The following is a 22,476-nucleotide window of genomic DNA, read 5'->3' as shown; positions in this document are numbered from 1 at the left end:
AAGGTATGTGGGCGGGGTTTTGTTGTTATTTCCCTATAGATCCATTTTCATATTCGATTGGGATACGTGTTCTGTCGTAGGGAAGAGTTTTGTGATTGATGTTGATTTACCTAATGTATGTGGCGTTGGATTTTATAGCTTTCATCCCCTTATATTACTTTTCAATACGTTAAACGAGCAATTTGATTTAGTGATAGATGTATATGTATGAATACTTTTCGCCAAAATCTTGTAAGAGTTTGTTAGAAATTATTGGGTGCAGTTCAGAGCAAATTTTAGGCGCTCCTATGCACTTGGGAGGCTCCAACGAGCCTTAGAAGATTCCAACAGTATTTTATTCCTGGTTTAAATATGCCCCCTCAGTGCCCCTCTATTTCTATTTCCATGATTTCCCTTTTTTAAAAAAGAAAGAAAAAAGAAGCAAACTTTTGATTCGGCTTAGAAATGGTCATTTATTTCAAAACAGAAAATTAGAAAGAGAAGAGAGATAGATAAACTTCATTATATTTATTGTTTATTATAATTGAATTGGTCGGTTTAATTAGCTAAATTGGAAGTTAAGAGGTTAGACTGGTTTAACTTCAGAAGTTTTTTAAATTTTTAGTTTAATAGCTGTTTACGTTATAGAAATCACTTTAATGAAACACACGATACTATAAAATATACAACCAGAAAGAATATGAACAGAATGATTACGCGTATTGTTAAGAAAAATATTAACTGGCATCTTTTAATAGGACATAACAATTATCTAAAATTTTTTTATAAAGTTTACAATTAATTAGAATTACTGAACCAAGAATGGTTTTAGATACTAGGATTATTTTTGTTTTCATTTTGTTGGAAAATCAAGCACCGTTGAAAAAAATGAATTTTGAAAATAAAAATATATGAGAATTTTGGCAAAGAAAACGTTTTCATTATTCTATTTAAAATGTTCTGAAAAATTAGAAAAGTCAAGCATATTTGAAAATTTGATGCTTTGGAAATTAGGAAAGTTCTAATTAAATGTTCTTTTAAGTTTGTTTTTAACTATAAAGCGACTCTATTTCTAATCCTTACAAATATGAAAAAGAATATAAAAATTATTTTGACTAATAATTTTTAACTTATAATTATCTATTTTTTTCTAAAATATCTCGTAATGAATGTAACTTTTTGGTTGGAGGGGTAATTAATTTGATTTTTTGAATGAAAGTGTGGTTTTCGTTTTATTTTATTAAAATAGAAAAACATTAAAAATTTTAATGACGAAAATGTATTTCCATTTATAAGTTTTTGGAAAATTAAGAAAGTTGATAATAAAAGTTTTAAAATTTTATTTATATTAAATAAATTTGAAATTAAAAGGGTATTTTTCATGTTTTATTATAAAAAAATAAATACTTAATGGAACTTATATAATGGCTTGATAATTAAAGGTGTTTATTATTTTATATGTAGTTTAGGTTTGAGTTTTGCTAATAGCTTAGTTGTTTGGATTGAGGTTGAGGCTGTGAAGAACTTTGTTGCTAAATTTGCATCTAGGAGGAGTGAATTTTTCTTTTGTTCATTAAATAAAAGAAATTTGCGGGTCATAAGTTCTTTAACCTTTAAAATCTACACTAATAATTAATTCTTTAACATTATTTGTAACTTGGATGTCACACACCCAAAATCCTTATGCTGTTGTATTAGATTAGTACTCGTTGCATGTCTCAATAAGAAAATCAAAGTTAAAAAGAGCAGCAGTCTGCACCGTAACAATCACTCCAAACCACCGCCGCCGCTACCACCCTTTCCATTCCCATTCTCTCTACCTTTTACATCTCAGTGATCTCATAACAATGGCTTCTCTCAGCCACCCTCTCAAACCACGTTTTCTATCCACCCCCAAGCCCAAACTTCAAACCAACAAATGCCCCACCAAAGTCCGCATGTCTTTCCAAGAATCAGGCCCCTCCATCGCCGTCGTGGGTGTCACTGGCGCCGTCGGCCAAGAATTTCTTTCCGTCCTCTCCGACCGTGACTTCCCTTACCGGTCCCTCAAGCTTCTCGCCTCCAAACGCTCCGCTGGGAAGTCCATTTCATTCCAAGACCGCACCTTAACCGTCCAAGAACTAACCGCCGACAGCTTTGACGACGTTGACATCGCGCTTTTTAGTGCTGGTGGGTCGATAAGCAAACAGTTCGGTCCCATTGCGGCTGATAAAGGCGCCGTCGTGGTAGATAATAGCTCAGCGTTTCGAATGGTTGATGGAGTGCCATTAGTTATTCCTGAAGTAAATCCGGAAGCAATGGCCGGGATTAAAATTGGCAATAAGAAGGGTGCTTTGATTGCAAACCCGAACTGTTCTACTATTATCTGCTTAATGGCTGCTACCCCTCTTCATCGCCATGCTAAGGTATAACTTAAAAATTTTCATTTCATTTCATTTTTTGGGGGGTGTTCTAAATATTTAAGCTTTTTGATTGGTAGATTAATTGTAGAATTTAGTTTTGCATTGTTTGTTTTATGCTTTAATTTGGATTTCATGGATGATTGTTAGAAGTTGCAGTTGAAAACTATGATGCCGGGAATCTTCATTTTTCTTGAAATATCCATGTCCTACACCTATTTCCCGTATATGAGTATGAGAATATGACCCTCCAAATATATAGAAACACTTGCATGAATTAGAATTCTACTAAGAAATTGACGACATGAAGTAAGAAATGAATAATGAGAGTTTCAATTAGTAGGGTATAATGCTTTGTGTCGTTTGTATTTTATAGTGTGAAATTTACATGAGATATTGAGAAAGAAAACTATATGTTTTTAGTCTTTAGCGTAGGATATGTATTGTTCATTGTTTAGAGCTTTTTGCCAGTTTCAGTTCCCTCATCAAGCAACTTAAACATCCGACAATTTATGCTTGAAACATTGATTCTATTCATGATGTGCGGCAGGTGACTCGGATGGTGGTCAGTACATATCAAGCAGCCAGTGGTGCTGGTGCTGCTGCTATGCATGAGCTTGAGCTTCAAACCCGTGAGGTTATTTGATTCAGTTTCTTTTCCCTTTTCATTTTATTATTTCCTATTTTATGTGATAATTTGATAATTCTTCTAAATTGGTTAATTGCTGCATTATTTTAGGTCTTGGAAGGGAAACCACCAACTTGTAATATCTTTAAACAACAAGTATGCATATTTCTCTTACATTGTGAGAAATGCTTTTCGTCTCGCCATGCTTCTTACAGTTTTCCCATATTTCTTGCATGTATGCAGTATGCTTTTAATTTGTTCTCACATAATGCTCCGGTTCTTGAGAATGGATATAACGAAGAGGAAATGAAAATGGTAAAAGAGACGAGAAAAATCTGGGTAAGTAATCAGTGTTCTGTATGTATAAATCATCAAATCTATTGTGAAGAACAATCATCTGAGAGAGGCATGTTTTATTTGCATGACTTTGTTCCTTTTTTTAATCAGAACGACATGAATGTTAAAGTCACTGCTACATGCATACGAGTGCCTGTGATGCGTGCTCATGCTGAGAGCGTGAATCTTCAGTTTGAGAAGCCCCTTGATGAGGTAATATTTTAATAAGTTGTAGATTTGCAATTGTATCATCAGTATATGAAATAAAGGTAATGTAAAAAGCCACAAACATTTGACTTATTCTTGTCATTATAGCTAGTTTTGAGCTTCTAGATGCATTGCATCATCTTTCAAGTTTTGAAGCTCTTTGTTAATTGTTTTTAGGGCTTCTTCTCATTTTACTTGTATTTATGAGTTTGTCGCCACTTTTTTTTTTTTTTCCTTTCATCATTTTAGTTTCAATTTTATGACTAGAACAAGAGAAATTAGAAATGGCAGAAACATCTCATGTTCATATGGCAGAAACATCTCATGTTCATACTTTCAAGCCACATTGTCGGAGACAACTATTGTTTGAGTATGATATATTAGCATGTTGGTTTCAATAAGAAAATGTACAGTACTAGAAGAACGGCCTTGGACCTTGATTTATATCATCCCTAATCATAGTGGCCTGTATTATATGGAAGAGGGCAGACTGCAACAGAAATGAGAGTATCCGTTACACATTGAAACTAAATTTGGAATGTTCGGGGTTTTAGAAGCTTGTTTATTGCTTTGGTCTTGTAGAGAAATTGTGCACTGACAAACAAACTGTTTTCTGGCCTAATAATTCTTCTTCATGATAAATATAACATTGGTTTTATCTTGATTCTTTATTTGGAAATTGTTGATCAGGACACTGCAAGAGAAATTTTGAAAACTGCACCAGGGGTAGTAGTTATCGATGATCAGACTTCTAATCGCTTCCCAGCCCCATTGGAGGTATCAAACAAAGATGAGGTTGCGGTTGGCCGGATTCGCCAGGATGTGTCTCAAGAAGGCAATCATGGGTAAATTTTCTCATTTCCCTACATTTCTTTTGTGTGTGTTCCCTTGTAGATAATTTTGATGTGAATACGAAATTTTATAATAGGTTGGACATGTTTGTCTGTGGTGACCAAGTACGGAAGGGAGCCACCCTCAATGCTGTTCAGATTGCTGAGTTGCTCTTATGATCTTGCCGGGGGGTAAATTCATTCAGGCAATTAGATTCGGATTTCACTTGTGTTGAGTTTATTTAATTTTGGTATTTAAAAATACATGTATCATGTTTTGGAGAGCTGAAAAAAATTTTGAGGGTGTTTTTGTGGCATAAACAACTAGAGGTCTTGTATCTCAAAGTATATGTAGGTGCATTAATTAATGTTCCTCAGTTGGAGGGAAATTTTGTTCAAAGAATCTTCTTAGAGGCTGCATTGTAAAGGTGGAAGCCATCATCTGTGTATTGTGGTCATGCTTATTTAACTGAATTGACCATACACCATAAGATAATCATTTGAAGGAAGTCGTGTCCTTACAAATGGGACATCCCTCAACACTAAATAGAAATCCACCAAACCTACGCAGAAATCCTCCGACAACCCAACATCCGCAAATGGCTCTCAACGCTAGCACGGTCTAAACGACTAGAAAGCTCCTTATCAAATCTATTTTCGTGCCACACTTTTAATTTTTATTAGTTTGCATTTTGTGCGTTTAATTTTTTAATTAATTTTTAAATAATTTATTTAAAATCATTGTATAAATATTAATTTAAAAAAATTAAGGTAATTTGTAACTATTATAATAATAGTTCATCATAAATATTAAAAACATTTACACTAGATTAATAAATACATTTAATAATAGTGATTAAAAATAATTGATAAATTTTGACTTTAAAAAAAAAAACCCCATAAAAGATTTTCCTCCAACACCAAACAAATAACAAATAGATAAACAAATGGTTTTAAAGAGTACTTAAAGTAAAAACAACTTAAAAAATTAAAAAAATCATAATATTATATTATATTATCATCAATTAAAACAATCTTTGATCATTTTTTGACATTGTTCAAATATGATTTGATATTACTTCTTTGAAGAATGATTGTTTTAATGCTCCATTATTTTTTATATAATTCTAATTTATTAATCCTGACAAGTTTAGGTAATTTTTTGACTAAAATACTCATAGATGTCGATTTTTTAAAATGATTACCTAATTAGGCCGATTTTTGGGAAATTTACGAAAACACTTCTCTAAAAGTGACAACACCAATAATTTTTTTTTATTTCTTAATGCCATATTGCCACCGTTTAATGTGGAAATAAAATTTGCAAAACAGGTTTTTATATAGACTTAAGTCTCATTTCCCTTGTTTTCTTAAGCGATGTGAGATGTGAGATATGAATATATATAGACTCATAATCTATTTACAACTTGTTCTTAAACAATGTAAGATTACTTACTCTTACGCCAATATTTTTTCCCATGTTTAGAGTTTAAAAAAAGGAAAAGAGAAAGGTGAAGTTTTTGTGTGTAAGAGAGATTATTAAATAATATTTTAATTAAATTTAATTTTTTAATATTATTAAAAATGTAAGGTATAAACTCTTAATTAGTTGAAAGATTTTTTATAGGCCATAATAGTTATGAAATTATTGTTTAGATCGTTTTTTGACAAAAAAAATTTAAATACCTAACAAAAAAATATATAATTTGAAGGTTGCTTATTCCAACTTTTATTTTATACAACAATAGTATAATAATAACAATAACAATAATTATTATTATTATAATAATAATAACCGAACAAACATGGCTGTTTGTAATAATTATGAAATAATATAATATTTTTCATTAATGTTTACACAAATACTAAAACTCCAAAGTTGGTTATCAATTAAGTGAAATGAACTCAACAAAATTAATTAAAAATATACAAAATTTCAATATAAAAATAAAAATACAACACTCTACATTCGTATTTTTTTATTTTCAATTTAATATATATTCTAGAATACTCTCTATATTCCTATAGATAAAACAAGTTTGTGTAGCCTTTAATATTATGTTGTTATTTATAAAAAATGATAAAAAAAATTGCAAGTGTAAATAATATTTTTAAATATAAATTAATACATGATAATAAAAATGAAAAATAAAACAAATATGATAATGTATAAAATTTTCATGATAAAAAATGAAAGAAAATAAAAAAAATTATAAAATATAGTGCAGCCTTTAATCTTATGTTGTTAGTTAAAAGAGTAAGCAATCTCACATTCTCCAGGAACAATGTGCAAATGAATTATAAGTCTATATATACTCATATCCCACATATCATATCGCTTAAGAAAACAAGATAAATAAGACTTTGGTTCTATAAAAAACATATTTTGTAAGTTTTATTTCTATATTGATAGGTGACACCAATAAATAAAAAAAATATCGGTGTTGCCACTTTTAGTGTTGATGTGGCAAAAACATTTGCATGTTATTTATAAAGCTAAATTTAAATTTAAATTTTAATTGGTATATAACTTTAATATTAATTAAGTGGTAATTAAGGTATTAGACTTCTATTCTAATAATAAGTATTTACCTAAATAAAATGAGCATAATTAAAAAAAAATTAACAAAACTTTTTTTACCTCAAAATTGTTTAACTGGTAAATTAAATTATAATTATCACAAAATTTATATATATATTATGTTTAGAGTTATATTAAAGTAATAACTCTATTTTTAAATTACCACAATTTTTTAACTAATAATTTTATATTATTTTAAAATTAATTTAATAATACAATAGAAAATAAAATATATTCTCACTCGTTTAAAAGTTTTTTCAAACTTGCTTTTATGTTTGGTTTTTTTTTTTGTATAATTCTAACTTACTAATCCTAACCAGCCCCTTTTTTTAGGTAATTTTTATTAGAATGTACTTTATTTAATATGTCTAACTACTGCATACTATTTACTAAAACTTTAGAATGAGTAAATTTTTTCACAGTTAATTGAGAATGAGATATGTGAAATTACATATCTAACCATGCTTGCTAAAAAATTTATCCATTTGCCACATGATTGTTCAAAAAAGACTGAAGTATTATAAACAGACAAATAATTAACAATAAAATGTGTCATGCATTTATTTGCCATTTTACACATATTAACATTTTTGCTATCAGTTAAGTTTTATCAAACACTTTTAAATAAGCAGTTAATAGAATTAGTTGGTCATACCAGTTACTACAATGAGTTAATTTCAAATAGGGTTTGACATTTAAAAATAATTATAATTAAATATTTACACTATATTTAATGTATAAAATAGTTTTTCTTGACTGGATGATGTTACTGACTGACACTCAATTTTATTGAATATGTCAAACTCATGTTTATATATATATTATAGACATATAATATAGATTAAGTATTTTTTTTTTTTTTGAAAATTATATTTAAAAAATATTGTAAATCAATTAATTCAACTCTTTTAAATTATAAAATTCATTAATAGCGATTAGAGGTGTCCGATTCCATTCAATTCTAAATAGAATTCATATCCAAGCCTATTTACTAGTTGTCTTTACCCACCCAAAAAATTCATTTCACTATTCAAAAATTAATGAATATATATATATATATATTTTTTTTTTTAATTGATATTTTATATACTTTTAATTAAATTTAAAATTTAAAATTTAAAATAATTTTTATTAATTTAAATTAAATACCGGGCCGGGCGGACTACCCACCTTCGGAGAGATCTAATAGCGGTCCACTAAATTGAAATCGACATTCATCGATTAAAACGAACGGAATAGTATAGGAGTGAAACTGTAATTACAAAGCAAATCCAAGGGCAAGGAAACTTGGTTATCCCTTCCAATTCTCCAAAAGGTGACGCAAGTTATGGTGATGGGTCGTACATTGCATCAATTGCGAGACAAACAACACACTCTTTTAATATCTTCGGCCCCTTCAAATGGAAGAGAGAGAGAGGGCGAGGGAGAGACGGTGTTGTTTTTCCACAGCATATTCCAAACTTCACGCGGTTCTAAAGAAGCAAAGATTTTTTCATAAAACCCCCTACACGCCCTTTTCATTCTCTTTTCTTAAACAACAATCTATAATTAATTATTTTCATTCTATTTTCAGGTTCTAACTTCCTTTTCCTTACCCAACTTCAGTATGGTGAAACCCAATGAAACTGGGTCTCAGTCAATAGCACCGTTTCTAAGAAAATGTTATGAAATGGTAGATGATGAGGCTACCAATTCAATAATTTCATGGACCCAAAATAATGATAGCTTTGTAATCTGGGATATGACTGAATTTTCAGTTCGTTTGCTTCCTCAGTACTTCAAGCACAGCAATTTCTCTTCTTTCATCAGGCAACTCAATATTTATGTCAGTATCTCTACCCTCCTCCTCCTCCTCCTTCCTTTTTAAAACACGTCAAAATTGGTTTCTTTCTTTCTCTCCTTTTTGTGTGTGTGTGTTTGGGTTCTTGGAGTTCTGAATCGGGTTCTTTGGTACATCTGTGCTGGAATTTTTATTGTTTTGAATATTTGGGATTTTGTTAATATTGCTTTATTTGTGGTTTTGAGTTTGGTTCTTTGCTTGTGAGAGCTTGATTTTGGTGTTCACTTTGCAGTCTTGGGGTTATATTCTAAGTAGTGGGAATTCAAGTTTCGGAATTTAAATTTGTAGAGATTCTTGGCTTGGTTTCAATACGTAGCAATGATGGGGAAAGGACTATACGCTACCACTAGCAGTTAGGTTGAATGTTTGCTCAATTTTTTTGTTTGATTGATTGGATTTATGAGAGAAAAATGTTGGCTTCGTTGGACTTCTTTATTATTATTATTTTTTATCTTAGGCCTAACAAAGCTTGACTATGACTAAGTTTTGTTAGATTGATCCTTTCATTTTCATGGGGATGATTCGATTCAATCGAAATCACAATGTAAAATTTCTTGTTGGTACCAAAAGGGGGAATTATTTGCTTTGGATCCTGATATTGTGTACCTAATTCAGGACTACATGTTAAAAGAGATAGTAAATGTCAGTTTTCGGTGGAACTCTAAAGTTCTTGCCTTGTATTCATCATCATTATGATTCTCTTTACCGTTTTTAAAAAGTTCGTAGACTAACTGTTAGGAAGAATACACTGACAATACACCCTGAAGTGCGATTTGCGAGTTGCAGAGTGATAAATGGTGATTAAGCATAATTCAAATTAGGAATTTCTTTGTGTTGATAGGGCACTTTAGTGCCATTCATGGCTAATATCAGAGTTTTAACAATGAGCAACATCTAAATGTTGTCTAATGCCCTTTTGGTTAGATTTTGGAAAAAGTTGTTGAAATTATTTTATCCAACTGCTATTTTCCAACTGTCATCTGCCCTCTTGTTTTCCTGCTCTATTTGGTTCTTATTTGTGTTAGCAGAATGAAATGATTTATTCGTTTAAGTTCTTGATACTTTTTCAGTGGTTTATTTTCAGTGATTTATTTCATGATTATTTAGAAGGTAGTCATAAGGTATTTCTGCAACTTTGTTCGACTTTTTCCATCTCGATTTTGTACTTTGTTGTAGGTGGTAAAAGAGGCAGAGTCTTTAACTACTTTTGCCCCTTTTCCGCTGGCATTTTGGTTGACATTATCTCGGTCTTTCCTCTTGTTTTTTCCAGTCTCTCATTGTTTTTGAATGTTCTGCTGATTGATAAAGGATCCCCTTTTAGATCTGTTCCACTATGAATTATTCGTCAAATGAGTTTCAATAGCCTCAGAGTGCCTTTTCATTAGTTAAATCTATTGAATATGAAAATAAAGGTCCGAAACTATAGGCTGGGCTTGGTCGGCAAATGAATTTTCTTCGTTTACCTCTTTGTTTACAACTGATAGTTGTAACCGTGAACAATAAACTTTTACATGATGTACTAAAGTAATTGCTTCTGGACTAGAAGGTTTCTCACTAATTCATGCTCGATTAGGGCAACTTTCAAACAATGGAATCCTTAATAGTTGTGCTGTTTGTGCGGAATTTTGCTGTCTAGGGCATTAATTTGACATTTTGAATCACACAAGCCCGTAAATTGCTGAATTTAAATGTTTTATGCTGAGTCTAAACAGGTAGGCAGCTTAGTTCGTATCTGATACATGAGCTTATACCTATATTACTTGGACGTAAGTGTTGGATAGGGGAGTGTTCAATTTTTGTTCTGAAGTATTTCTGCGTATCTAGAGGGTCCATGGAGAGTTATGTCCCATACCCATGTTCGGTTATGTGCCAGGCATGAATGCCAGACATGGGTGCTTCGAAAAATAATAAGAGTCAAAGCAACATAGATGGATGCTGTATCATTAGACAATTAGAGGCACAGTTGACCTATATTATGTACCTCTTGTCATTTCTGTCAACTGGCAATACTAGTGGATTAATAAACCAGAAATCTTGATACTCAGGATACATTTGCTTATGGTACAAATGAAGCAGTTTGATTTAGTGAGCAATTATAGCATCTTTGTACGTGTGTATTGTACATGCCTGTATATCTGTCCGATTGCATTAGAATACAATTTTTTTGGGAGGAGGGGGTGTGTAATGCATGGCTGTTTTCTTTTTGAATTACTAACCATTATTGAAGACATTGACAAGTAGTAACACTTGAAAGTTTTTCCAGGGTTTTAGAAAAATTGATAGCGATCGTTGGGAATTTGCAAATGATGGATTTGTCAGAGGTCGAAAAGACTTGCTGAAGAATATTGCTAGGCGGAAATACTCTCAGGGACCTGAGCAGCGTAAGTCTCTGCAGCAGCAACAGCAGCCGGAGAACTCTGTTGGATCATGCGAAAACAATGAAAATAATAGGCTGTGGAATGAAGTTGAAAATTTGAAGACCGATAAGAATGCTCTTACGCAGGAATTAGTTAAACTTGGGCAGTACCAGCAGATTGCGGACAATAAGTTGCTTCTCTTGAAGGATCGTCTTCAAGGAATGGAGAAAAGTCAGCAACAGTTGTTGTCATTCTTAATAATGGCGATGCAAAGCCCGGGATTTTTGGTCCAACTGATTCAACCGAAAGAAAATAATTGGCGCATGACTGAAGCAAACAATATGCTAGAACAAGTTTCAGAGGATACTGAACCAGTGGCTTCTGAGCATATGATAGTCCAGTATCAGCCACCAACAATAGAAACTTCAGAGCCTGTATTGACACCAATGATAGATTCTGAAAATCCTCATGAATCCGAAACCAAAGATTTTTGGATGGATATTGATTTTGTTAAAGCACTTATGGATGAAAGTCATACACCATTCCTTCCTCCAGATTTGCATGATGATGGTGCATGGGAAAAGCTTCTTGCAAACGATTTTCAGGGGAATAATGAAGATGATGGAAATCGAAATGAAGACGGATCCCTTTACTCTGGTATGGGAATGGAGATATCAGGTTCTGGAGCTCTTTTGGAAAAAACTTGTAGTTTCGAGCTTTTACTACAAAATTATGAGGAAAACACAAAAAGTGGAGATTGAACCAACTGGTAAATGGATGGCAATTGCAGATATCTCAGAACTTAGAACTTCTGAAAGTTATGTTCAAATTTTGTCTAATTTTGTTCATATATTTGAAGAATCATATTTCTATGCTGGTGTTCAAATATGTATTGGACACAGTTTTAAACAAATATTTGAAGAAAAGTAAAATTTCGAATAGCCGCGCATCCTTGCTGCCTGTTATCTTATGTCTAATTTATATAAAATTTCTATATGTTTCTATTCTTCTTTTCATTACGCATGCTGAATACATGCAGCAGGTTGATCATGAATGTGGCTAACTAGCAATTTGTTAAATCTCATAATTATTATTATTTCGGATAATTTTTCATGTTTATGATGAAACATTTGAAATTTATTATTATTTTATTATACACCATATTACGATGTATATCACTTATTATTCTTTAAAGTTTTTTATTTCTACCAGCAAAGTGGGCAATGCTAAAGCATATTTAGGGGAGAGATCAGTCGATTCCATCGATTTTTTTAAATTAATTTAATTGATTTTAACACAAGAAAACTAACCTAATTGATTTTAATTAAAAAAATATTCATCAAATTTAACTCACATTGATTCCGTCAATTCTATTGAGTTGGGTTTAGAATTATTGGGCTGACTTTATATAGTAATTTATTTATTATATATTATAAAAATAATTATATTTTAAATTATTTAGAAATAAGATAAAATAAGTTGGGTTTTTCGATCAATTTAATTTCGAGATAAAAAAATTAAGAACCAACCTTCAAAATTGATTAAATCGAAGTCAAAGTTGACCAACCCGCCTCACCTGATTAAATCGAAATCAAAACAACCTATTTTGTTAATTTTTTTGGTTAAAACCGGATGTTACTTTCTCCTAAGCATATTATACCTCTAAAAAAGACACAATGAATCTTGAAAATGACATTACTAAGAGGAATAATCACGAACTTTTAACCTAAAACCTAGAGCAGACATAAAAGATAAAAAAAAAAGTTAAATTCTGGTAGTATATATAATAATGACATTATAAATTTATATAAAAATTAACACCTTAATTCAATTTTATATTTATAGAAAAGTCTAAACAACCATGCCAACTTAAAGTTTATATAAAAATTATGTTGAATATATTATAAAAAAAATTAATTTGATGAGAAATTATAATTAATTAATAAAACTGAATTAGATACTAAAAAAATTATACCATTAATTGGATACCAAAATGAATCTTCATGGGTACTAAGGTAAGGCCGCACACAGCATATAAAAAATCTATCACGCAGTTGTCCTCCGTACCAGTACCAGTCCCAGTCCCACTACGCCCCCCACAACGTCCATAACCGAATAGCTTCAACTTCACCTTCGCCACCTTTTGCTTAATTCAAACATCTATTTCCAAACAAAACTTCTTTTTCAAAAATCCTAAATCAAATTTTAAGCAAAATCACTGTAAATGAAATTGAATATCAAATCAACGAAGAACCAAAAGATAATGGAACCAGAGGCACTACCACTGGCTGCAACGTCGTCCATATTCATAATTAAGAAACTCCGTTCGAAGCGACCTCGGCGAGGACGTTCTCAGATCGCTTCTTTTGTTATCCAAAACCAAACCATTGATCTCTCGGTTGATTCCGGTTCTTGCTCCAACTTCGACGTTATTGATGTTTCTTGCGATTCATGCAGTGTTTCTAATCAAAAGAAGAGGAAGTTCGCTGAAATCAAAGGTGGCTGTGTAGCTAAAGCTAAGAAGAACTTAGGAAATGAAGGAATTGGAGAGTCAAAGTTTAGGAGGATCACCAGATCGTATTACAAGAAGGAGCGAGAAGCCAAAGGACATGAACAAGCTGCGGAAGTGAGTGAATCTTCATGCGTCGAATCCAATTCTGGTACTGATTTTCTTGCCTTTGGGAAACGAAGTTCTAAGTTGAGAAAGCCAAACCAAGATTTGGAGAAAACTGAGAAAAACGACGCGGTTTCTCCTTCTCTTGGAGCGGCTACGCAATCTGACATTTCCGGCGTCGAGCTGATTCCTTATGAAATCTCAAAACTCTCGTCGGAGAATAAAGAAAACGACCTCGTTTCTGTGACTTCCGGCTTTAAATACTCCTCAACGTCGAATTTAGACACTGCAATCAAAGAGAATGTAAAAGACGTCGTGGACGCCAATTTCACCGTTTCGAACTCGGAGTCCGTTGTGGACCAAAAGCCGAAGAGCTTCTCCGGTTTAGATTCTTCACATCTCGCTTGCAATGAACAGTTCTCATTGGAAGAAGTCGTACTCGTATCTGATTACTCATCGAGTCACGAGACCGTGTTCTCTGAGTTGCAATCAGATTTTTTCCCTGAAACATCGGATTTAGATTTTTCAGATTATACTCCTTTACTATCTTATGATTCCGGAAGCCAATTCTCTGAGAAATCAACAAATGAATCTCCTACTTCAGCCACTTACTCTCTTTTTCTCGAGTTCAAACAACAATTCTCCAGATCATCCTCTCATTTAGATCCTAAATTTACTTCGCACGCTGAAGATGAGCGTCAACTTAATTCTACAGTAATAAGTCTACTCAAGTCTTTTTACAGTTATATGTTGAATTTTTTATTTGAATTAATTTAATGATTTGTGTTCTTTTTTTTCTTTTTAAGTTGGCGAGATTTGAAAATGAGGAAGACGAGGAGAGTTACAAAAGGTTGAGGGACAGAGAGAGACAACAAGTTTATTTGCATGATTATGCCGAGGAATACCGATTCATGACTGACTACGGTGATCTTATTCTCCAGCAACGTTCTTTCATGATCCGCTGGATTGTTGAGGTCAGTCATTTTTTTTGGTTAATTTTTCTGAACACGTTTGAAAATAAGCTTGAATCAAAGCAAAGAAGTACATTTAGATGTTCTTTGCATCGACGATTTTTCACGAGCACTGTGTAATTGAATCAAATTGCGACACATCACCATTTTAGTCCATGAAAAGACATACTACCACTCATTACGTTCATGAAAGTTGAGTCGTTACTCGAATAATCTACAGTTAGTCCGCTTTCCTTGGATTGCTTCGCATTGGCCAAGGCTATCTTATCTTGTTTGAACCGTTGGGTGATAGACTGCTCTCACTTACCGTGGCAAGTAATTTCGGTGCTATAGCGAGCGTATTCACCCAAATTAGCTTGTAACCGAATGAGACTAGTGTGTAAAATTAAACTCGGTCAATGGGCTTAATCAAAGCGTCCAACAACTCGTCGTTTTGAGCTAAACCCGATTCTCTGTTGCTGACGTCCTTTTATATCGAGATGGTGAGTTAGATGGTTTGAAGTTCTAATAGAGAAAGAAAAGAACAAAAAGCATTGGAATTCAATTTTCGATTCTTAAAGCAATTCCACGTAATAGACGATGTATGAAGGTTGGATTGGGCCATGGATTAGGCGTAAAAGCTCCCTTTTTTTTTGTCTGTTATGGTTGTCTTTGTTATTAACTAGGCTGTAGCGTGACTTAAATGTGTATTATATATTGTAAACTTGTTTAATGATAATCTGTTGTTAAAGATGATTCGGGTTTGATAATTATGAATAAGCAGCAATGTACTGCAAAGGAGTTTCAGCAGGAGACAATTTTCCTTGGCGTTTGCTTGCTTGACAGATTCTTAAGCAAAGGGTTCTTCAGAAATAAAAGGAGTCTTCAGATCGTTGGAATAGCCTGCCTTGCATTGGCCACCAGAATCGAAGAAAATCAGCCTTACAACTGGTTATACGCTTAGTCCCATTCACTCTTTCCACGAACCTAACTTTTGGCAAAAAAAAGGGGTTTTGGCTGATGTAAACTTCTGTCTAATTATCTATCAGTGTGAGGCAAAGGAATATTTACATAGGAACCAACAAGTACAGCAGAAATGAAGTGGTGGCCATGGAATGGCTGGTGATGGACGTTCTCAACTTCCAATGTTTCCTGCCTACCATATATAACTTCTTATGGTACACTTCTTTTTATTATTATTTTGTTCTAATGAAAGATCCTAGACAACATTATACAAGTGCTGAACCAAGATTTTATCTACAACAAATCATCCTTAGGTTCTATCTGAAAGCAGCCAAGGCCGATGCAGATGTTGAAAAAAGGGCCAAGTACCTGGCAGTGCTTGCATTGTCAGACCATGAACAGCTACGTTATTGGCCTTCAACTGTTGCCGCTGGGGTCGTCATCATGGCTTCCATGGATAGCAATCAACATGGACTGTACCACCAAGTCATTGAGGTAAAAAACACAGCGTAAATGACTCGTTGACCTGAATTAATCGTATATATATTATATGGTATCCAAATTCATGCAAAAACGTCCTTATGTTCTGATGTTGTCAAAAAAAAGTGTCAAAGATTCACATAACTTTTACCTGTGTTTATTGCAGATTCATATGAGAACCAAAGACAATGATTTGCCTGAATGCATGAAGGTAAGGCTAGTAATACACAATGGAATAGTATTGCTATAAAGATAATCTTCTATTACATCGTTATAATGCCTAAAAATGTTGCTGCTCTGCTTCATATTTATCACTGATTTCACTACATTAAGATTTACTGATAATGTTGACTAAACAGAGCTTGGACTGGTTGGTACAGTATATAAGGTAGCATAGTGGCAAAAGAAAGGAATCCCAACATCATTTGCTATTACCCTAGTTCCTCCACCATCACATGGAAAGGTGGGTTACAAGACGTCAGCAAAGCCTTATCAAACCACCGTTTACAGGTTACTAAATTTGCCCCCACTGCCACCTCAACCTCACCGGAATAATAAGATTAGGATAGTTGAAGGACACTCGGTCATAAGTTGTAAGTGATTGTAGCCGAAGCGAATGTGATTTTTTTTTTCTGCATGTGCAGGAATAGTAAGTATAATCAGTATGTTGAAAAAGTTTTGTAATACTATACATAAGGAAGACAGATTTTCTTTTTTTATAACATATCCATAGAAGGAACTACTAAAAGCACTTAATTGAATAACTAAATTTAAACTTAATTAAAATTAATTAGAATAAATTTAAGAGAACTATCATAGGCTTGGTGATGAAGTTTCATCGAGATGGAGATGAGCAAAGTCATTGATGATCCCTGTTCTCTCCTTGTAAATAATGTCCTTTTTTTCTGCCTCAGCCTTTTCGACCTTCTCCCTTGTAAATAATGCTTCACAATCTAACATTTCATCCATTTTCTATCCTATACTGTACAATATCGGAGGAGGAATAATTTAAAAATGCAGTTGAAATTCTACCTATATATCAACTGTTATATAGCTATGGATTTCTGCTGTTTGTATCAAGTGAGAGGAGATCTATGGGCAATGCCTTTTCTTTTGGTCATTCGTTTCCTAGGCTTTACACTTGTGCTTAAACATGGTTTCATCTCCTCCGAAACATCGGTTGACGAGATGGTGGATTGCTTTTCTTCCGAGTTTGTTTCTGCATTTTGACTGTATTTGCAGGCAAGTTTATCTGTAAGCTCTTGTATTGGCAACTCCAGTTTATGACTTGGGTCTTTAGGCTTCAAATCAACTGCCGTTACCTGACCATTTCAATATTATTACTCGGATTCAGGCATTGGTCACTTTATTACTTATGTCAGTCGGAGAATTAAAAGTGAAATTACCTTGCATGCAATGGAACAAAAACGATTAGGAGGGTCTTGAAGGTATCTTCCACAAATTTCACAAGCAGCACCAGTTTTTGATTTTGTACATGGCTTGGAATCTTTACCTTGAGGCCGAGGATTCAAATGTACAGCTTTCTCACCATTGATTTTGTATGTCTGTCACATGATTCAACCAAACCCAGATTTTTGTGGGAATTATAAAAAATTAAAATTGGGAAATAATTATAGAGATGACCATAATCACCCAGGTAGCTATGACAAACAAAAAAAGAGAAATAAAACCTGAATTTTCGAACAGTCGAGAAGTTTGTGGATTTCTTGAAGACGAACAACATCTTGATAGACATATTTGCAGATCTGAAAGGAGGGATGGTGAGTGTGAGCCTTACAATGCCTGCAAAACCCAATACTACAATGGATGCAAAACACGTTTTTCTCATTTTTTCTCAGGTTTTGATGTTCAACACAAACCCCAAAGAACTCGCTTTCCACAAGGCTTCTAACCCAATCTCTTTCCTTCTTTATGTATATCCCGCAGCCCACCTACAAATAACAATTCATTCCAAGTTTTGCTGCTTTAATAATTACTCAAATTCCATGGATACGCAACGATGCAATCAATACACAATCTGGGAAACATATTAATTTCGACACCAACTATAAAGTTGTTGAATTCATGAAAAAGTAAAAAGTTTAAGCCAAAACAATATATATTAACCCAAGAAGCTTTACTGCCTGTACTTTTCCTGAGAATTTCAGTGATGCAATAAATACAATACTCAAAAATCTAAATTTTCCTGGGAACCAACCATGAGAGAAAAACTAACATCGAATCAAAAAACAATATAAAAAGAGACAGCAACAGTTAGTGATGGAAGAATACAATCACCATTTCTTTGCTGTGAGACTGATTAATATAGATATGATGAGTGATGAATGGTGTTCTGTTATGAAGAAATATAGAGAAAGGAAAGGAAGAGATGGTGGGAAAAGAAGAAGAGAGTCGAGAACGCGAAAAGAGTAAAATGAGGAATGTGCAGTGAAAGTCATTGAAACAAAAATGGAAAGAGAAAATTTTGTCAGTAATTGGTGCTAAAGAAATGAAGTGACCTACCCACCCTCTTAATCTCTGACTTTGACTACCAATTGATAGGCATAAACCATTTCATCTATATCTATAATTGATACCAGATTCAAGTGATAAATTCTATTATAATAATATTTATGTTTTTATTAATTTTAATTTTATATTGTCTAGACTACATATTTAGAGGAAACTTCCTTAATATTAAAACCACTTTGTTTTTGTATGAAAAATGTAAAATTAAAAAGTTTTTACATCTTTAAAAAATATTTTTATATGATTAAACTGTTCATCTTATTTATTTTTGCAAAAATGCTTTTAGAGACAAGCTAAGTGTAGTGACTTTTGGGTTTAGGGGTTTGGAATGTGAAAATATTATTTCACTCCTATTAATTTTTTAAAATTACATAAATAGTCATTGTTATTATTAATTTAATAGTAATTGCTATAATATTACTACTATCTATGACTTAGGTAATTAAATTAAATTATATAAATATTATTTAATTTAATTTTAAAGATAAGTATAATAAATGTTATCTAATTATTTTATTTTTTTAATCATCCAACTATGAAAAATTATAAAATAATCGCTCAGTTATTCAATTTTATTTTGTCATCAACTGACTAACGTAAAAATAGAATTACCGAAAGGTCTAAGATAATTGGATAACAAAAAAAAATTTATAGTTGAATGACTATTAATGTAGTTGACCCTAACTTTAATAATAATTCTTATTGTGGAACTGTTAACACTAGTTATTACATGAATTTTTTTAATTTTAACATGGACATTCTGACTTTCAACAACAATTTTTTTCAATGATGCTAAACACATTAAATTAATAAATCACACTTTTTACAGCACTTTCTCACAGTATTTTTTTAAACACAATTTTTTAAAAGCATTTTTGCACAACAACAATAATGTCAACTTAACTAAAGGTGAGTATTCAATTGAATCGAGTCGAATCGAGTCAAAAATTTTCGAGTTAGTCGAGTTAACAAATCCTATTTTAGCAACCAAACTCAATTTAAATTTTTTTCGAATCGAGTCAAATCGAGTTGACTTAATGAATCATATTATTTATACTTAATGTTGCATTTACATGGACCAGTTATTTAACTAGTAGACAAAGTACAAGATTATTTAACTACATGAACAATATAATGATTTTTCCTTTTTAACTTAATGGGTAAACATTTATCAAAACAACGTAGTTTTGCACTTAATTATTTTGAATTTTAACTTTTAAAAAAATAAACATTTATCAAAATGATATAGTTTTTTCTTTTCTTATTCGAATTTTCGGATAACTCGAATTGTGTAATTCATATTCGAGTTAAAATGAAAAATTTAATTTTTTATTTGAGTTGATCCGAATAACTTAATTAACTCAAATAATTTGAACTATTTAATTCAAAATTTAAATTTCTTATCAAATTTTTCGAATCGAATTTTACTTACCTCTTAAATTTAACCTTAAATAGAGAGATTTTAAATTTTTTGGAGTGTAACCTTAAAAAAAAAAGTTCGGAGTATGGATTGGATTGTTATGATTGAGTTTATATACATTATATATAAAATAACCCTAAAAATTTTAATTTTAAAGAACTAATGAAATAAAGATATGTGATCAATTTTTAAACACAAAAATTATTAATATACACATCCATATAAAATCTCCTCTTTATTTTATTTTAAATGAGTTATTTAAAAAAAATAATTAAACACAGTTCTTTTGCGCAGACATCCCTTTGCCAACCCTCTCATGCTGTTGCCTTCTCCATTAATAGGGTCAAAGGACCTACTTAAAAATTCTTCTTGATTGCAATCAATGCTTCTGGACAAAGTCTTTGCGCAACTGCTCGATACATTCATTTATATTCTCTTCCTTTTTTTCTTCTTCTGCAACTATGCGGATTTGTACTTCTAAGTGATTTTGTTTATCTAACAACTTTGCATTCGTCTTTCTTCAAACCTATCATCACTTTGCAACCCAATTTTTATTTCCTTGTCGAAAGCCCTTTTTAAAATATGTATAATCAACACAATTTAATATGGCTGTTTCAAGCATTAAAATATGTTGGTCAATATGCTTCATAAATCATCAAATGGAATTTAATATGGCTGTTTCAAGCATTAAAATATGTTGGTCAATATGCTTTATAAATCATCAAATTCCATTCGTTTGCATGGTTTTAAACCGTTCATTATAAACATTCTATCAATTTAATCATAATTTTAAAAAAATTAATAAATTTACACATTCCATTAATTTAGTTTTAATTCTAAAATATTCAAAAAATAATAAGTAGAATTTTTTTTAAATGGAATATTATTAAAACTTTTTGATAAAAATTCTAAAATTTTATAATAAAAAACATAAAAATATAAAACTGAAGAAATATATTTATATTATTTGTGATACATTATATTAGGTTTTACAAAAACTAAATATCAATAATAAACTTCTGAAACAAAAGATTCACAATTATTGGATAATTGTCGCAGCTGAGGCTAATCTTTGTCTCAAATCAGAAAAGGTTGTTTACATTATACATAGTTGTATTCAATTTAATCACTTAGACAACATGCTCATTTCTTAATCTCTTACTTGAAAGCTTAGAATTTCAAGATTCTACATGTCATGTTTTATTACATACTTTCTATTTCAAGAATTTAGATTAAAATACACATTTCATATATTTTATTCACAACATATTTAATTCATACAAGTATGATTTTGTATGAAATTTTACCTTTTTCGTCATGAGTTTCTTCCCTTTTTCCCCACTTCCATTTCTTTCTCATCATCCTCACTATCCTTCTATTTTCTTTTAATTTTTTTCACTTTCATCTACCTATTTCTTGCTTCTAAAGTGATCAACATGCTCTCTAGGATCTCTATTTCCTCTTTCCTATTCAGTGTTTATTCAAATTTCCAAGAATTTTGGGTGAAATAGTGAGATTTCTTGGTAAGGGACTAAATTGCATAAAAAGCAAAACTCTTCTCCTATTCATATTAGTGTTGGACGATTGAAGCATGGAGAAATGGAGAATTTTATCCAATTTTCTATCAAAATATCTTTAATAAAATATTATTAATTAATAAAATAATCTAAGTTTTAATTATTTCAATCCAATAGCCATAACTTTTTTCTTTTTACTTTTCAATTTAATCCAAAGGCCCAAATTTGTCCATATCCAAGATATTTTCTTATAATTATCTTATTTAGGAAATAACTCTTTTACCCTAATACTTTCTCTACAATTCCATCATTTTCATGACATATTTTTGGTAAAATTTTCAATTTAATCCTTCTCATTTTTTTATATGTTCAATTTGGTCCTTATTCATCCATTTTTCTTATTTTCTAGACCCTTTCACCCTTAAGATTCTGCACTATTGGGCCTTCAACTTTTTTATAGTTATACTTTAACCTCTCGCATTTTAAATATTTACACTTGAACCACAGAACTTTTCATATTTTTATGATTTAATCCCTAACTCAAATTAATATTTCACAACATACTCCTTATTTCATTTTTCTCTAACACCCCTTATCATTTATTTTCTTTATATCTTATTTCACTAAAATTCTATCTTATATTATTTTCAAGCAATCAGGTTTTGGGGATGTTACATATTGAGTGACTGACAAGTGACATATTTTGACTTTTGACTAAATCTAGAGACCTCTCTATAATTAGGTGAAAATATTTTTTTTTCTTCTCTTCTCTCGCTTTTTTTTTTAGATGGCAAAGCTTTTCTGAAGCCGAACCCGAGACAACTGTGACATGTTGGATCCATTAAA

At 31.6% G+C, this 22,476-nt stretch overlaps 4 protein-coding genes across 5 annotated transcripts; 3 read left to right on the top strand and 1 right to left on the bottom strand.

The window, feature by feature from the left end:
• The first annotated feature begins 227 nt into the window (after positions 1-227).
• On the top strand, positions 228-4,768 carry LOC107938728 (aspartate-semialdehyde dehydrogenase). Its single transcript, XM_016871964.2, has 7 exons — positions 228-2,384; positions 2,929-3,015; positions 3,118-3,162; positions 3,250-3,345; positions 3,454-3,555; positions 4,240-4,394; positions 4,478-4,768. Exons 1-7 carry the CDS (start codon positions 1,827-1,829, stop codon positions 4,557-4,559), a joined length of 1,125 nt encoding a protein of 374 aa, XP_016727453.1. The 5' UTR covers positions 228-1,826; the 3' UTR covers positions 4,560-4,768.
• A 3,371-nt stretch (positions 4,769-8,139) lies between these two features.
• LOC107938747 (heat stress transcription factor A-8) lies at positions 8,140-12,153 on the top strand. The gene is made up of 2 exons (XM_016871981.2): positions 8,140-8,785; positions 11,064-12,153. Exons 1-2 carry the CDS (start codon positions 8,567-8,569, stop codon positions 11,916-11,918), a joined length of 1,074 nt encoding a protein of 357 aa, XP_016727470.1. The 5' UTR covers positions 8,140-8,566; the 3' UTR covers positions 11,919-12,153.
• A 1,150-nt stretch (positions 12,154-13,303) lies between these two features.
• On the top strand, positions 13,304-16,884 carry LOC107938726 (cyclin-SDS). Of its 2 annotated transcripts, XM_041083105.1 has the most exons (7): positions 13,308-14,485; positions 14,578-14,745; positions 15,506-15,672; positions 15,771-15,899; positions 15,999-16,179; positions 16,331-16,375; positions 16,524-16,884. In XM_041083105.1, the coding sequence occupies exons 1-7, from the start codon at positions 13,382-13,384 to the stop codon at positions 16,554-16,556; spliced, it is 1,827 nt and encodes a 608-aa protein (XP_040939039.1). In that variant the 5' UTR covers positions 13,308-13,381; the 3' UTR covers positions 16,557-16,884. The 2 variants fall into 2 exon arrangements, with proteins under 2 accessions (XP_040939038.1, XP_040939039.1); XM_041083104.1 differs by having other exon boundaries at positions 13,304-14,485; positions 15,771-16,179.
• Positions 16,885-17,196: 312 nt separating this feature from the next.
• LOC107938727 (protein RGF1 INDUCIBLE TRANSCRIPTION FACTOR 1) lies at positions 17,197-18,657 on the bottom strand. Its single transcript, XM_016871963.2, has 5 exons — positions 18,463-18,657; positions 18,045-18,116; positions 17,856-17,930; positions 17,571-17,729; positions 17,197-17,486 (listed from the first exon to the last, which is right to left on the bottom strand). The coding sequence occupies exons 1-5, from the start codon at positions 18,463-18,465 to the stop codon at positions 17,241-17,243; spliced, it is 555 nt and encodes a 184-aa protein (XP_016727452.1). The 5' UTR covers positions 18,466-18,657; the 3' UTR covers positions 17,197-17,240.
• Positions 18,658-22,476: the final 3,819 nt, after the last annotated feature.

Source organism: Gossypium hirsutum, chromosome A12 (genome assembly GCF_007990345.1).
Source record: "Gossypium hirsutum isolate 1008001.06 chromosome A12, Gossypium_hirsutum_v2.1, whole genome shotgun sequence".
In the NCBI taxonomy this organism is placed as follows: Eukaryota; Viridiplantae; Streptophyta; class Magnoliopsida; order Malvales; family Malvaceae; genus Gossypium; species Gossypium hirsutum.
This window is presented reverse-complemented; position numbering and strand designations above follow the sequence as displayed.

Excerpts from the sequence above, each read along its gene's own strand:
- LOC107938728 (XM_016871964.2), top strand. The coding sequence starts at position 1,827 with ATGGCTTCTCTCAGCCACCCTCTCAAACCACGTTTTCTATCCACCCCC. Across the intron at positions 3,163-3,249 it reads GTAATATCTTTAAACAACAA|TATGCTTTTAATTTGTTCTC; the intron begins GTATGCATATTT and ends GCATGTATGCAG. Across the intron at positions 4,395-4,477 it reads TCTCAAGAAGGCAATCATGG|GTTGGACATGTTTGTCTGTG; the intron begins GTAAATTTTCTC and ends ATTTTATAATAG.
- LOC107938747 (XM_016871981.2), top strand. The coding sequence starts at position 8,567 with ATGGTGAAACCCAATGAAACTGGGTCTCAGTCAATAGCACCGTTTCTA. Across the intron at positions 8,786-11,063 it reads TCAGGCAACTCAATATTTAT|GGTTTTAGAAAAATTGATAG; the intron begins GTCAGTATCTCT and ends AAGTTTTTCCAG.
- LOC107938726 (XM_041083104.1), top strand. The coding sequence starts at position 13,382 with ATGAAATTGAATATCAAATCAACGAAGAACCAAAAGATAATGGAACCA. Across the intron at positions 14,486-14,577 it reads AGCGTCAACTTAATTCTACA|TTGGCGAGATTTGAAAATGA; the intron begins GTAATAAGTCTA and ends TTTCTTTTTAAG. Across the intron at positions 14,746-15,505 it reads TGATCCGCTGGATTGTTGAG|CAATGTACTGCAAAGGAGTT; the intron begins GTCAGTCATTTT and ends ATGAATAAGCAG.
- LOC107938727 (XM_016871963.2), bottom strand. Across the intron at positions 17,931-18,044 it reads TGGAAAGCGAGTTCTTTGGG|ATCTGCAAATATGTCTATCA; the intron begins GTTTGTGTTGAA and ends CCCTCCTTTCAG. Across the intron at positions 17,487-17,570 it reads TTTGTTCCATTGCATGCAAG|GTAACGGCAGTTGATTTGAA; the intron begins GTAATTTCACTT and ends TGAAATGGTCAG.